The sequence below is a fragment of the Cynocephalus volans genome, chromosome 11 (genome assembly GCF_027409185.1).
Source record: "Cynocephalus volans isolate mCynVol1 chromosome 11, mCynVol1.pri, whole genome shotgun sequence".
NCBI lineage: Eukaryota > Metazoa > Chordata > Mammalia > Dermoptera > Cynocephalidae > Cynocephalus > Cynocephalus volans.
The window spans coordinates 50,832,560-50,849,416 of record NC_084470.1 but is presented as its reverse complement, the minus strand read 5'-3'; the positions used below and the strand labels follow the sequence as shown (position 1 = coordinate 50,849,416).

The 16,857-nt window shown below is 42.3% G+C and overlaps 1 protein-coding gene across 2 annotated transcripts; it reads right to left on the bottom strand.

The window, feature by feature from the left end:
• Positions 1-4,929: 4,929 nt before the first annotated feature.
• On the bottom strand, positions 4,930-13,305 carry MOBP (myelin associated oligodendrocyte basic protein). Of its 2 annotated transcripts, none has more exons than XM_063115370.1 (2): positions 13,100-13,305; positions 4,930-4,969 (listed from the first exon to the last, which is right to left on the bottom strand). In XM_063115370.1, the coding sequence occupies exons 1-2, from the start codon at positions 13,303-13,305 to the stop codon at positions 4,930-4,932; spliced, it is 246 nt and encodes an 81-aa protein (XP_062971440.1). The 2 variants fall into 2 exon arrangements, with proteins under 2 accessions (XP_062971440.1, XP_062971439.1); XM_063115369.1 differs by lacking the exon at positions 4,930-4,969 and adding an exon at positions 12,545-12,800.
• Between the last annotated feature and the right edge of the window lie 3,552 nt (positions 13,306-16,857).

Below are 16,857 nucleotides of genomic sequence, written 5' to 3'. Positions count from 1 at the left end.
CTTCCACCACCATCAGCCACCTTCTCAAGCATGGACCCAGATACTCTTCCCTACCCTTTCTTCCTGGTGATTCTATATCTCCTAACTAAAGGACAGACATCTCTGCTGAAGGAAGGAACTTTTAGAAATTTAGACCCTCTTATCACAAGACAGCCCCTTTTTTCTGGACCACAATTACTTGGATTTATCTACTGTTTTCTTTACAAAATCCTTTTAGCTTTTGGGTTCTAGAGAGGGGTCCAGCAGCCTCTCCAGTGACCACCAGTGGGCCCCACATCCTTCCAACCACAGGTTATTAATGGACTCGAGACAGTTCAGGTGATTCAAAATCCAATATGAATGTTACTTTGGTAATTAGATTTAACACCTTTTGAGAAATTAGTTTTATTGTTAAGAGGTCTTTTTGAACTAAATGATTCAAATCTGAGATTTTTGATTTACTATGAAGTAAGGCCGCCACTCAAGCTGCAGACTCCCATTTTCTCCACTCTCCTCAAACCAATTTTATGTATTATTAATGTTGTTTATGCAACAAAAGTGGACTTTTAGTGCCTTGTTGAATATAATACTTTCACATAAATTTCTTTAAAATAAAAGTATAGGAATAATTATCAGGATTGTTTGCTAATATATGCTCTTGCTCATCCATACTTTGGGTAAACCTAGCCATTTGTCAAACATCAAAACACTCAACTTGGTAACAGGTGAATTCTTGCCTAAAAGGAAATAAGTAGTCACTGAAATGTCAGTCAACTAACCCCAAGCCTATGATGTAATGCCAAATAGTACACTCTTTGATTCAGTAAATCATTTAGAAAATCACTAACACAAGGATTGCATGAGTACTTGCTTTCAGTCGTGAAAGTATAGATTGTCAGACTCCGGTGGAATCCTTTATCTATATCAAAGTAAAAGTCAACATAGACCCTAAAAGCTACCTTGGTTGATGTGGAGGTGTGGCCTGGAGTCCTGTTGGCTCCATCTCCCTTTCATCTCATAAGGTGACATCTCCAAGTACCCCAGGCTCCACCAAGCTTAATTAGAAACTTCTAGGTTGCAGCATCATGGTAATGATTTCAGTGGCCATGGGGACCATGAACTAACCTCTCATGTCTACAAACACAAAAACCCCTGTAGTGTCAAGTGGATGTGTAGTTGATGCTCAGTAAAAAGAAATTATTTTATCACTACATTTAACCATCATTCTTGCAAGTGTGATGAACCTGTATTACAAATAAGAGTGAGTATACAAAATCTCTCCAAATGATAACTGTACACCCTGCTTGTGAGTCAACTAGGTCACCTTTGTCCATATGCACACTTCATTCTACTTAAACAGAGACAGGAAGTACCTCTTAATCATGTTATTAATGAGGCAGATTCATGTGCCATGGAGTCAGGCAGGAAGCTCTCTCAGTACCTTTCCAGCCCTGAGTTTCACATTCCCCTGCTGTTAGAACAGCAACCCAGATGGACATTTAGCAAATTACTGTCTCAGAATACAGCCCGATCTCTCTGTAATGTTGTAGAACTTTTGCACCTTCCCATAGTCAAAATTTCCTCATGAATTTTTATTCCTTGGGAAGATTAGTCTCTGCCTTTCTTTCTCAACTCTTTTGATCTTCCATCTGAAACCATGTGAGACTCAAGTTTAGATCTAGGATTTGGATCTAAATATAAAGTGGTAGGCAAGAATGTAGTGGCAAAATGTTGTCCTGAATTTTAAACCAATCAATAAAAAAGAAAATATAAATTTATGTGGAGAAAAGATGATAGAAGATTTCAAAGATTTGGGAAGAAGTGATTTCTTTATAATCCTCTCCTCTGTCTTCATACCTCTAATCCCCAACACCACCACCCTCCTTTCGAACAGGCCACCTCATCTCCTACTTTACAGAGAAAATCAAAGCCACAGGCAAGGACTGCCTCAAGCTCTTGCCACTGACCCTGCAAACGCACTGGAATCTGCACTCTCCTTTCCTCTTTCCCTCCCTTCCAATGAAAAGGCACCACTGCTCCATGCCTGATCACTTCACCTGGACCCCTCGGTTCCCCCTTCCCACCTCCTCAGTTCTTAGTTCCATCAATTATCTCCTCTTCCTTCTTCATACACCCACTGTGCTGCCTCCTTCTCAGCAGCATTTCAACATGCTCAAGTGTCTCCTGAGTCAACGGCACGCTCCAGCCATTGACCTTTTCCTCTGCTTCCCTTCAGGGTCAAGCTAAGTTGAGGGAGTTGCATCTACATTTGTGAATTCCTGTTCCTCGCCTCCCATTTACTCCACACAGAGAATGCCCTACAAGGTCACCAACAGTTCCCTGTTGCTAAATACAATAGACACCTTTGACTTTTCAAAAGAATCTAAACTTTTGAAAAATTATTCCTATAAAAAAAAACAAACAAACATCCATTCAGTCAACAAGTATTTATTGAGTTCCTACTAGTGCCGGCAGCTGAGGATGTAGCAGTAAACAGGTGCTGGCAATCAGAGTTTACATTAGGGGCAAAGATGAGCCAAACATTAAACAAGTAAGTAAATGAATAATTCCAGAGGATAATAAGTGCTACAAAGACGAACAAAACTTAGAGTGATGGAATAGAGAGTAACTGTGGAAACGGCACTGAATTTTCACGGGAAGCATCTCTGAGTGATGTTTGAGCTGATAGCACCTATGCAAAGATCCCGGGCCAGAACATCACAGACATCAAGAGCAGAGCCCCAAGCAGGGCACGAGCACCAAGTATATATGACAACAGATTATTTACATGTACAAAAGAAGAGAACAGAGAGATGGCACAAAAGTGCAGTCTTGCTGGGTAGGGAAAGGGCTTCTGAATCACGGGCAGAATGGACCAAGCCCAGAAGAACAATGAGCCTTTCACTGTTATGGGCCAGGACATGGTCTCCCCTCTTCTTCAGTGGCCTCCTAAATAAGAAAAGTGTTGGAGTGGGTGGGGAGCAGTTGGGGGAAGGAGCTATTGCCTGCATCTTTCACTCTTCAATGCCAACTTCTGGAGTCAATAAACAAATCAGCCAAGTTTGGGCTTAAAACAAGCCAGGATGATTTCTAAGTGGACCCAGCTACAGTCTGAATAGAGTTGAATCTAATTCAACCCCTCTCCTCCAACTCCCCAACTCTGGGCTGAGTAGGGAAAGCAGCCCAAGAGGGGCTCCCACAGGCTACTGCTGAGTATGCAGTGGAACCCTAAGTCAAGGCCACGCCCCAGAGGGGTATGTTAGAGTGCCATCAGTGATCTGCTTCAGTGGTTAGGGTCCTCAGGGGACTAACATGTCAGGAACTGACATGGGACTTGGAGGGGCTGTCCAGTATGGGTGCCTGAGAGAGACAATGAGAGCCCAAAGATATTCTTCCAAAGCTAAGTTCCCCAGCACACACATACACACACCCCACTCTGCAAGAGCGCAGGATGATCTGAGGATCCTCCACTTGACCCAGGGGGCAAACTCCTTCCCTGAGCATGTGTTTTTGTATAGAGGATGTGGTGGAACCAGGTGGAGTGGGGCTGGGGGTTAGTTTCTATGCCCCTGATCAAGAGCCCACCCTGAAGACTGAAGTTCTTCCCAAGAGTTTGGAGCTACAGGATAGTGAGAGCAAAATAGAGAGGAGAGATGGGAAGTCAACCCCCTACCCTGCTCCATTATAACTGGATTCAGACTCCCTCACTCCATGGAATGGCCTCCTGCAAGGGAGGGAAGTCGGACTGCTTCACCTCCCCTAACTCACCCCTGCCCCACTTAAGCCTCCTCTCCCCAAGGCCAAGCTCCTCTCGCAGTTTTCCTGATTCCGCCACACCATCAGATGGAAACATGGAGGAGCCAGCCAGGGAAAGAACTGAGGGACCAAGGCGCAGCCCTCCCCGGGAATGTGGGTGGTTGCGATCTGAAAATATAAACTCTCTGAGCCTGAATGAGTCTTCTGGTCTTGTGAAGGTGCCCTAGGCCCATCAGCCTGTGTCTGGAGAGGGGGAGGAATGGGATCCTTCAGGACAAGGGACTGGGGTAGGACATCCTGGTTGAAGACAGAAAACTTGCCTGAGGTTACACACTTTGAAAGCCATCAGTTCTGGAGTCGGGACCGTACAATTGGGCTGGACAAGTCTCAAAGGCAGTGCTTTAAAAGGTTGCTCTCACGCAGGCTGAAATAGGAGATGTTCACAAAGCCCCTGTGAGGTGGAGACGGGGCCTGAGGGGTGGGCGGGGCTACTTCCTCATGCCTTTTCTCTCTGCTTCTGACACAGCAGACAGACTACATCTGACATGTGATTTAAACAACTCATACACTGTCTGGGGATTTCTTTGCATGTCTGTATTATATGGCAGCCTAAAGTGTTACTCAGGAAATAACTTGGATCTTCCCCTGAGCCAGTTGTAGCTCGGTCTATGAGCTGGTACAGGGAACTAATTAAGAAGGCCAATGAAAACCAAACAGCACAGGATAAGAGAGGAACCCAGATGGAGAATTAATTACAAAGAAGAAGGTCAAGGATCTAAATTCAGCCTCAGCAACAGGATGCCAGGGTCAGAAGAGAATAAAGGTATAGAGGACAACACATGGGCTGGCACTCGAGCCATCCTGACTCAAAAACCTTAGGAACCTCTGCATACCCTGGGGAAGAAAAGACTGCAGGTGAAACTAACAGAGCCATGCACTGAGCTCTGGAGACCAGCAGTGCTGCTGGGATGCACTGACTGGAGCATAACACACAGAGATGCCCCTTCTCACCTCCAGGCAGGCTGCCCCAGGACCCCCATGCCATGGGGACTGTGGGCATCGACAGTTGCCACATCAGCAGGTGTCTGCCCCTGCATCATATTGAAAACTGGATAACTTGTCCCAGGACAGGTGGGTTGTGAAGCAGTGAGCCCAGGAGCTGAGGCCGTCCATTCACTTGAAACTCCTCCTTGGTCACTTCTTCTTTGCAGCTGGTTTGATCCTCCTTTTCAATCTGGTTTACAAAGAGAAAAAAAAAATCCATGACATTGGTAAGTGATGTACACTCTCCTCTTGTGTTCAGTTAATATAATTGTGAATTTGGAGACTATCTTTGAAGTTATTTTTCTTCTGGGAAATTCAGCCTTAGAATCCTTCTCTTTAATTTCGCAATTCTGGTAGTCTCTGACCAAAATTAATATGATGATTTTTTTTCCCTGGCCTAAGCCTAGGAAAGATATTCTATTAAAATTCTCCTATTTTTATGTATAATAATTATTGCTTTTCTGGGTAATCATTGTAGATAATTTTGAAATATAGAAAAGCACAAAGGAAATCAAAGCACAACCCATTCCATTCTTGGGAAAAAAAAGTTTTACTACTCATAGAAGTAAAGATGCGAATGTACATGCATTTACAGAGTGTATGTACTCACATTATAATATTATGACCACATTGACATGTTCCTATTTTGATGGGGAACAGACTGTCTTCACGAAGGAGATAAACAGTATCCAATAAAGACACTATAAGTATGTGGCCCCAGATAAGCACTGCTTACAAACTTATCCAAATGAAGTGTTGTATGATATCAACTTCAATTTATTTAGACAGCAGAACTCTACATGACTGCCTTTGAAATAAGGCCACATTGAATAGTTTCAGAGCATTATCAAAGTTTTAGAAAACAACACACACAAGATATATGCTTTAGGACTGTGGCATACTTTTATTCTAGAGACCAAACTTATAGGAGTCACAGCTTTTCTTGTAATTTGAGGGGTGGAAAAAATTAGAAATAAAATTCATATTCAGGTATTAACAATAGCATTTGTATCAAATTATGTATCAAGATAAAAATGCTGATGCCCTTCAAACTGGATTGACGACACCAGGAAAAATAAAGAAATATTTTATTGAAACTTATAGTGTGAATCGTAGCCCAGAGGGTTGGAATACATCCCTTGAAATTTGGAGAGGGAATCTTTACATTTTCTGAATTACCTCTGTGATCTCCAGACATGGGGCGGCCTGTAAGTATTAGAACTCTCCATAGATCCTGCTGAATATAAAACCTAGATTCTGAGACTAGCATGGAAGCCCACAGATCCCAGGCATCACCCTATGCAGGTATCACTGCAACCAGCCACGGTGGCATCTTAGATAATATGAGCATCTAAGTACCTCATTGGCACTTTACTCACTGGCAATGGCAGCCACAGTGATGGCAGTGGGCGTGGCTGAATTATGCAGCAACAGCCCCTGAACTCAAGTCAACCAGTGGAGGGAAGTAAGTTGGAGAGAATCTGCTAGTAGTTAGGAATAAATGACACAAGGTATCCATTAAACAGCAGTTCTAATCATATTCACTTTCCTAGAACAATATGATGAACTAAACACTTAATGCTAACTAATGAAGCAGACAATATCCTCATTTTACAGATGGGAAAAATATTGCTTTGAGAGAATAAGGAACTTGGGCAAAGGGAATCCACAGGCAGCAGAGCTCAGGCTCAAACGTGATGCCAGGGTCCTTGCTGTTCCCACTGTGGCAGACTGGCTGCTAGGTGTATTTACACCTTACTCTGTCAATAACATCAGCCAAGACCAACTCATGCACATTCCAGCAAGGGAGTGTGTGAAGGTGTCTGAAATGTAGCAATGGAAGTACCATGGGAGCCCAGGAAGAGGGCAGCACCTGCTCAGCAATAAGTGTAAAGGCTCTCAGAAAGTTCATAGAAAGATTCGTATTACTTTTTATTTATTTATTTTCTTTTTTGGTGGCTGGCTGGTACAGGGATCCGAACAGTTGACCTCGGTGTAATCAGCACCACACTCTTCCAAGTGATCTAACTGGCCAGCCCGCTCATATTGTCTTTTAATTCTATTTTTCTGTGAACATTTTGAAGTACCCCCATATTGTAGAACTTGACACACTGAAAACTTATATGCAAAAGTAACAGAAATAGTATAATCAAAACAATTTCAAAAATGAAAAACAATGTTGGGAAATTCACACTAGCTGATTTCAATACTTACTATTAAGCTACAGTAATAAAGTGTGGTTTGGTTGAAAGGAAAGATACATAAATTAATGGAACAGAATAAAAAGTCCAGAAATAAACCCACACATATATGACCGACTGATTGATTTTTGACAAAATTGCAAGGTAATTCAGTGGAGAATCTTTTCAACGAATGGTACTGGAACGATTGGATAACCATATACAAAAATACTGAACTTCAATCCATACCTCACACCATTTATCAAAAAAAGTGGATAATGGTGCAAATGTAAAGACTAAAATTTAAATTTTCTAGAAGAAAACTTGGGAGAAAATCTTTGTGACCTTGGGTTAGGAAAAGATCTATTACATATAACACAAAAACTATGACCCAGAGAAAAATTTTGATAAATTTGACTTTGTCAAAATTTAAAACTTTGGTTCTTCATGTAACATTGTTAAGAAAATAAAGAGGCAAGTCACAAACTTGGAGAGAATATTTGCAAAACATCTTTTTGATGAAGAACTTGTATCCAGAATATTTTTAAACCTCTCAAAACACAATAATAAGAAAACAGCTCAAAATAAAAAAGATTTGAGCAGACACTTCTCCAAATAAGTGTCTGGTGGGTGATCTGTAAGCTCATTAAAAGATGCTCAACTTCATTAGTCATTAAGAAAATGCAAAATTAATACTACAGATACCACTACACATCTATGAGAATGAATAAAAGCTTAAAAGCTGGCAATACAAAGTGAGGACAAGAACCCCACCCTGCCAGTGGGAATACAAAATGGTACAACCTGTTTGAAAAATAATTTAGGAGTTTCTTATAAGTTTAAACATGCAGGTATACCTACCATATGTCCCAGCAATACCAGTCTTAGTTATTTACTCTAGAAAAAGGAAAACTTATGTTCACATGAATGTTGTGGCAGCTTTATTCATAATCACCCAAACTGAAAACAACTTAAATGTCCTTCAATTGGTGAGTAACAAATTGTGGTAGGTGTATCCATGTGATGGAATACTACTCCGTTCCAAAAAAGAAAGAACTGCTGACTCGTGCAACAGTGTGGTTCAATCTCAAAAGCATTATGCTAAGTGAAAGAAGCCAGACTCGAAAGGATGATTCCATGTATACGACATTCTTGAAAGCACAAAACTATAGGAACAGAAAATAGATCAGTGGTTGCTAGGGGCCGGAGAGTTGACTACAAAGGGGAAGTGTAAAGGAATTTTGGGGGGTGATAAAACTATTCTGTAACTTACTTGTACAGTGATTAGATGATTATGTGCATAGAACTGTATGCAAAAGGGATTAAATTTCACCATACGCAAATTATACCTCAATAAACCTGATATACATGAGATACATGTCTGTGTGTGTGTAAACTACACATACACATATGACACTTTTCAGGTACATGGCTCCTTCCTTTGTCTGAATGCATGTAACTGAACTATAACTGCCTAAAAGAAAACAGGTGCTTAGTGATATGAAGAGCACAATTCTACCTATACCCAGCCACTACTGCCCTGCTGTGTGCTTTTCTCCCCTGCTGCTTGGCTGCCTCGAAACAGTGGTTTGGTTCATCCAAGGTTGGGGTTCTCCCAGGGGTGGAAGACAGATATTCAGGGGGAAGGAGATTTTCGTGTATTTGTGAGAGAGATTAAAATGTTGAGCCATGGATCCTAATTTGGAGAGGGAGGAAAGTGAAGAGAGAGTCCAATGGTTGGAGAAGGAAAAACAGGAGTTGGAGCACTGCAGGTACCTGGTAAAGTTTAAGAACAGTTGCTGTGAGGGTATTTGGCAAAGCAAGCTGGGAGAGAAGCAGGACGTGGATGTGGTGTTGGATGATCCACTGGTGATTTCAGAGGTGACAGTCTGTTTCCCTCACTGGAGAATCAGCTCCTTATCAACAAATGGTTCATATGCAGCTTTTCTGAGCAGAGCTCAGCCAGCCCTCAGTACTGCCTAGCAGCCTAGTCACTATTCTTTTTAAAATATGCCTGACATATTATGACAACTACAAATATTATAGCCCCCATAAGACAGTGCTATAATTTTTGTTTAATTTTAAATAAATTAAGAGAATAAAAAATAAAACAAATAAAATAGAATTTATCTAAGAATGGGAAAAAAAAGCTAGGACAGGGCCAGAAATGACTCACAGTCAATAGGAGATAGCCAAATATGTTTAAAGGCTAAAGAGAAGGAGAAAATGCAGAGTCTACCTCTTTGACACGGGAAGGACTAAACAAGTCAAATCATACAAAGTGTCCAGAAAAGGTTTGTGTCTGCATGCCTGCAAAGCAGGGAAGCTGTCTCTACCTAACAGCTGGGGCCTCAGCAGCTGGCCCTGAGAGCTGGTACTGTCAGGGGACATTCTTGAGCCCCTAGTGGTTATTGCTCATGGGTCAGCGCTCTTCTGAAATAAACTCTAGTCTGTCAATTATGACATCTATAAAACGTTTATGATTGCACTATTCTTTGGAGGTCCTGAAAACCCCAAACAAACTCAAAACAATGTGCAAACATGAATCTTTTCTTCTATTGTTACAAAAGGAAAGTAGAGTGGTTTCCACTCTATTACTAATATAACTGGCATGTAGTTATTCAGCTGGTGGTGCGTGTCCTAAGCTTTAGAAGTAATGTGCTGCCATGCCAAGCCCAGGACAGTAGGTTGTCAACAAACCCCCAAACTGGGGCTTGCTTCGGACTAGAATGTTTTCTGTCTTTTAGACACCAAATCCTGTGGAGAATCTGAAGCCACTTTAACACCTTTTCCTCTAACAGTTATTTTTCTAGGCTTTGATTTTATCATCTGCTGAAGAGAGACAAGGGAATAAATGAGTGGCTGAAGGAGAGGGAGCAGGCAGGTAGAGCCACTGGACATGGGTGGAGGGCGGAGGCTGCCAAGCTCAGGTCTGCCTCTGGAGGGAAGAGCAGCATCACCGAGGGACAGGCCACTCAGAAACACCATCTGAGCAGCTTGACCAGGGGCCCACTTCATTCCCCTTGACTCCCAGAGCTTGGTGCAGTCCAGTGCACACGGTCTTGAGGAAGAGGTTTGATAAATACATGCAGAAATGAATTGTCTTCCATGCTTCTGATATGCAAGGCTCAATTGGGTACACACAAGACATGCTAGGAGAGGACGACTCAAATTAGCCACTCACAGCCGTGGTGGTTTTCAAAGGATCCCCAGATCTCCAAAGCAGAGCATTGAGACTCAGCCCAGAGGATGTTAACCCCAAAGGCAAGAACAACCTTGTGAAATCCTAAACTTTTAAAGAGTCAAGAGAGCAGAATAAACTAGGAGGAAGATGCCAGGGCTTCCTCCCATTAAATATGAAAATGCTACCACGTTCAGTCAGGATCCTGGAATCATACCAATTAGTTTCTAAGTTTAATTCTCTGGTTTTTGAGAAGACATATCCAAGGAAGCTATTAAAGACCCAAAAGGTCTTTGTCAAAATTTTTTAACCTCTAAAAACAATATCCCAGGAGTGGCACCATTTTAGACAGCAAGTTGGCTTCAGAAAACCTTTTTAACCCTTTCTTCAAATGTGACTTAGTAACTGCTTAAGAACAAATTTTTTGCTATTAACCTGACTCCATATACAAAAACTTACCTGTCCTAGGACCCTGTTACTCTGGCCCCTCGGAGGGACTAAGTTAATAAGTAAGCTATAACTTCCTGTTAAAGTTTTAGTGATTGGTAGCCTGTTACTTTCTTCACAAATTAAACTCACCTGATTTTGCATCTTTTTAATGCTTTCTCTTTTGGTACCATTAATTTGGCACCTTTCATATTTCTTTTTTTTGACCAGTAAGGGGATCACAACCCTCCTCACATTGTGGTCTGCACCACGCCCAGCCAGTGAGCGCACCGGCCATCCCTCTATAGGATCCGAACCCGCAGCCTCGGTGCTACCAGCGCCGCACTCTCCCGAGTGAGCCACGGGGCCGGCCCTCCCTTTCATGTTTCTTTACTACACATCACAGACAACCTGGATCACTTATTTATGGATAGTTTAGGTCAGTGTTGCTCAAAGGGTAGTCTGTGTGCCATCTCTGCCCCTACTCCTTGAGGAATGGGGTGCATGCTGACAATGCAGATCCCCAAGCCTCACCAGTGACCAATGAATCAGATTCTCTAGGGGCACCTTTACCATGCTTTGCAGTTGATTCCTCCTTCTACTAAATCAGCAAACATCACATGATATCTACACACAGTAACATGGTATACAGGTTGCTATAGACTGGATGCCCCCCCAACCTCACTGAAGCTTATTATATCTCTTATTATATATTATTATGCTAGTTGAAAGGTGGGGCCTTGAAGAGGTGATTAGATTGTAGGACCATGCCCTAGTGAATGGATTAGTAATGGTGGTCAGGGGCATGGTTCTGAGGGCTTTACAAGGAGAACACATGAGAAGTCTCTGTTCCCTCTGCTCTGCCACTTTTGCAATGTGATACCTGCAATCACTGTCATCACCACCAAGGCTCTCACAAGATGCATTCCCTGGACTTTGGACTTCGCAGGCTCAGAAACTGTAAGTAATAAATTTCATTTTCTTGTAAATTACCTAATTCTGTGTACTTTGTTATAAGCAACAGAAATGGACTAATACACAGGTGCTGGGTATCAGAATAGATATGAAAACTCAAATACAATTAACAGCCCTACGTCCTTATAAAACAGATTCATATCCAAATATTAAAAGGACTATAAAGTTGGCCAACCATGTGTGAAAGCAGGGGGTATAGGAGAAATTTTTGTATCTTCCTCTCAATTTTGCTGTAAACCTAAAACTGCTGTAAAAAATAAAATATTTTTTTAAAAAAAGCTGGCCTAACTAAGAGCAGATGAACATGTGCTTCACTGACTGTCCTTCATCTTCATGGGTCACCTCCTTTTACCCTTCACTCATTTTAGCCTAATCTCCTCTGTGAAGCCCCAAACTTGTGTGGCAGAGCCGACAGCTGATTATGACAATATTTGAGCATTTACATCCTACACTGTGACCAAATAGTACGTCTTGTTCACTGCTGTATTCCTTTCCCCCAGCATAGCATACAGAACTTCATAGATATGCAATGTTTGCTGAATGACTAAATGAGTGAATGAACAAATGATACTGCCACTAAGATTAACAACAGATGAGTGTGTTGGGAGGATGGATGTAAAAAAATGGCTGAACCTCTCCTTTCACACACACACAGATATCCTATCAGAGTCACCCTTCCTCCTCTCTCTGGGGCATAAAAATCAAGGCACTCATTTATTCCATCTGTTGCTGTGGTCAATGATCTGAATTAATCAATTAACGACTTCCAGTCCTATTAGACAAAGGAAGCAATGGACACAGCCATCTGAAGTATGCACCAGTAGTGTCTAGGAGGAAAACAGAAGCCACACTAGGTATTTCAGACAGAGGGGATTTAACACAGGGAGTTGATTACACAGGTTTGGTAACGCTGAAAGAAACCCACTGAGACAGCTCAATATTAGTAAACACAGGAAGCAGCTACTAACCTTAGGGCTGGGGAAACAAAAGGGAAAAGACGGTGTTACCAGAACCTAGAAGCTTTGACGGGGGACCCCCCACGGCTGGCGCCCAGCCCTCTGAGGGGGCTGCTGCGCGGCTGCTGCTTGGCCTTCTGAGGGGGGCGCTGCTTGGCTGGCGGTGGTCGGACCTCTGGGCGGGGGCGTGGCGGACGCTCAGACCTCGGAGGGGACCGTGGCTTGGCTGGTGCTCTGACCACCGCGGGGGCCGCAGCTGGCTGTTGCTTGGGCCTCTGAGGGGACGTTGCACGGCGGCTGGTTCTGAGAGGGCCAAAAGAAGCTGGAGGCTGGAGCCAGGGCTCTCCTCTGCTGCTTAAGGGATGCTGGCAGGAGCTGGAAACAGGGAGGAAGGCCCTGCTCCCCCTCCCACCTTCCAGTCTCCCTCTAGTGCCTGCCAGTGTCGGAGTCTAACAGGGGCCGACGGTCAGGGGTTTGGGGGAAGAGCGGTTTGCAGAGCCCAGCCCCAGCATCACACAGCAGAGCAGGAAGCGTAGGCTTGGAGCTGAGAGGCCACAGGCCAGTGCTTTGCCCGGTGCTGAGTGGGCAGCGCGACCACTCACCTGGTCTTCTGGCAGGCGCAGCAGATCCAGTCCTCCTCTTTCTTCTGGTAGAAGCAGCCACTCTTACAGATGCTGTATTTCCGATCCACAATCTCACGCTTGGAGTTGAGGAAAGTGAATGGCGGGCAACAGTGTATGCTGAAGTGCTCGGAAAACTTCTGGTTCTTGGAGAGTCTGGGGCCCTCCTTAACCGCCTTCTGACTCATCTCACTGGAGGTCATTGATGCAGGGAGAGACGGGAGACAGAAAACAGCAGGTCAGGCAAGGGGGCTTTCTACGTCCAAATTAACATTCAGGGATGTCCTGCAGAATGAAAATCTGGAAGATGGATTTCCTGCCCAGCTCTATGGAAAAGAACTAAATTAAGAGTTCATTGTTCCATTGTCTATATATATACCACATTCTCCTTATCCAGTGTACCCCACAAATATGTATAATCAATTGTTTCAATTAAAAAGTTTATTAATTTTATTTGTATATTTTTAATAGTGTTTTTTAAGAGAAAGAGTAATACAGACTTTTTTTCTTTATGTTTTAGAGAGCCATATAAGAAAGGAAAAATATTACAAAACCAAACATATCCTTGGCAAAATAATATTCTAAATTTAGGAACCCTTTTCTCTAAAAAGCAAAGGACAGTTTATTATTAAAACCATAATCACTACTCATACAATAAAATGCTACACAACAACAAGAAAGAACAAACTAATGATACGCCCATCAACATATTTGAATCTCACAAACATAAAGTCAAACAAAAGAATTCAGACACAAAAGAATACAAGCTGTATGATTCATTTTATATGAGGCTCAAAAACAGGCAAATACCCATGGTTCTGGACAGCAGAGCATAATTATGTTTGGAGAAAATGAGGTCTGACTAAGAAGGGGCACCAGGGAGGCTGCTTGGGGCTGAAAATGTCTCTTCTAAGAATGTTCTAGGAAATTCTAGGAATTGCAGGGATGCAGAAATAGTCCTACCTAACACTCCAAAACACTAAAGCACACAGGGGACTTAAATGACTCTTCATCAACAAGAGTCAACAAATATACACCAGTCATGGACATATATTGAAAACTGAGAATGTCCCTGCTCTCAACAAATTCAAGGTCAAGTTTGGAGACACAGATGTACAACATGTAATTGCAAAATAGTGTTGTGTTGACCAATAGACGTGTGTACAAAGTTCAAGGAAAGCATGGAGAAGGAATGGATTCTTTGAAGACAGAACATATGAACTGGGTTTTTAAGGATGAATACATTAAAAACAACTGAATTACATTAGAAGAGAAACTTCCAAATTTTCAGAAAGAGGAGATGATCAGAGGTATCCAAAGAAGCCCTTTAACGAAACAGACATTTATAGACCAATGAGAAACTACAGCTGATTTATAGGGTCTGATTCATTGTAAAGACCCTGAAGATCTGCCAAATCCCTATCCAAATCTTACAAGTGTCTCAAAGTTCAGCTCGTTTCTCCTGCTGTGGTAAATAATAAAGTGAAACACCAGGATTAACCTGCAGGAGCAGTTTATTCAGGCACCAGGCACATGGAGACTATGTCACTCAAATTTTCACAGGTAACCCAGACGTACCCAATCCCTCCAGCCTTCTGGAGTCCTCTTTATCCAAGTGGCTCAGGCACCCAACTACATAGATGTGAACAGTATGTAAGGCATGGTCCTGTTTTTTTATTAACTACATATTTATAGGTAAATATTCTCAAAGAAAAGAATGTTAAAATACTTTACAAATTGCTAACTATGAGGTAAGAATTCAGGAATTTGTATTACTTTCATTTATCCAAGTTTTCTAGTTTTCTACAGTGAGTACAGATTTTTAAATCTACTGAAGGAGTGGAGGGGGAGGAGCTGTGGAAGTACCCGTGGGCCATCCTCCTACAGCACCCAGCTCACGTTTACATTCTAGTCCCCCATGGTGAGCCTTCTTGCTCTGGCGGGGAAGTCCTGGCCACCATACTGTGAAGTCTCCAAACTCCATTCTCTACCCTTCCCTTCTGGAGTGATCTGTTTCCCCAACTTTCAGTCTTTTTCACTCTCAAACATAGACCCATGGGTCTATGCAGCCTTATCCCTTCCCTGGGCCCATCTCCAGTCCCGAGAAGTCCAGTCTGGGCCCAGCATCTGGACACCTGCTCCTCAAGAGGAGGGCTGAGTACAGGAAGTGCCAAGCAGTGGTGGACTGGTCAAAGAGTTCGGGATTTTGGAGTCACACAGAAATGGAATCAAATCCCCTGTCTGCCTCTTATTGGCTTTATGAACTTGGTCATGTTCCTTAGCCTTTCTCATTTTTAGTTTGTTGACCGTGATGCCATATTATAAAAATGAGATAAAATATTTAAAGCAACCACCACACAATAGGTGCTCAGCAAATTTTACTTCTTTTCCCTGCTGTTAGTTGTTTGCCTGTATTTACGACTAATTTACTCATAATCCTGATGTGTTGGGAAAGGATAACTCTTGTATGTTGGTATTGTTTAGCATGTAGGGTTTAGCATTTCTAAATTGGTGGGTGGTGTGGGACAGAGAACTGGGGAGACAGTATGTACAACCAATTAACTATGTACCTCAACTAAATGCTGTTATTTCTGCTACCAGGGAAAGAGCCAGTAGTACAAACCCTTCTAAAAACATAAATATTTTACTAAGGGAAGGGGGAAAATGTTATTTTAAAAGTTGGATGAACCCAGCTAGGACAATAGCTGGGTTCTTCCAGGGAAGAGAATTGTTTTTTTCTTTAGGACCACGCATTGATGGATAATGAGAGGAGAGGCTGCCCCCTGCTGGACATGGTGGGGAAGGCGAGTAGGGAGGGAAGCTGTCATGGAATAGAAATTGGGCTGGGCAGGGGTCTGGATGGGCATAGAGTGGGCCCAGGGATCCTGTCAGCTGGAACAGCGAGTGGGAACTGAGATTCAGCTGGAGCGGAAATTCTGAGTATAGCCGACTTAAAATCTCCCTCTTAACCCCGTGCCAATCATTTCTTAGAAAGCTGGAGCCACTACTAGATTATCTTTTATCTATGATGGGCGCCTGAGGTTATCTACGTCATTATACGATTTTTTCAAAACCAAGTTCCTGGTTTTCCTGTCTTTGCTCTTTTTAACTAGTTGATTGATTTTTGTATGTGCTTATTATTCCTTCAATTTTCTTGAGGTTTATGTTCTTGTTCTTTCTCTCTATTCCTGAGTCAAATGCTTCTCACTTATACACTTATGACCACAATTTTCCATTAAGTGCAACATTAGCTGCATACCTCAAATATTAACATAAGTTTTTCATTTTAAATATGGATGTCCTTCGATTCATCAATTATTTTTTTAAATCTGTTGTAAAATTTCCAAATGTATGCAGTTATTTTTGGTACATTGACTTCTAATTTTAATGCATTTAGTCAGAGAGAGTAATCTGTACAGTAACTCCTTGATATTTTTTGAGATTTGCTTTATGGCCTAGTATTTAGTCAATATTTTTAAGTGTTCCACATGTGTTAGAAAGATTGTGTATCTCTGAAAACAATTTGGTGAAGATAAAGGAGTGTACAAACCACAGTCTAGAAATTTATTCCTGGATGCAGCAGCCATCTGCGACCATGGCTAAACCTTGCAGTTGAAGCCTCGTGGTAGAGCACAAAGACCAGGAGCCTGAATTTTTGATGACTGCAGAGTCGCTGTTCCAGGCTTGGACTCTTGAACTCTGAACACCCTTTACATGAGAGACAGACAAACTTCTACCTT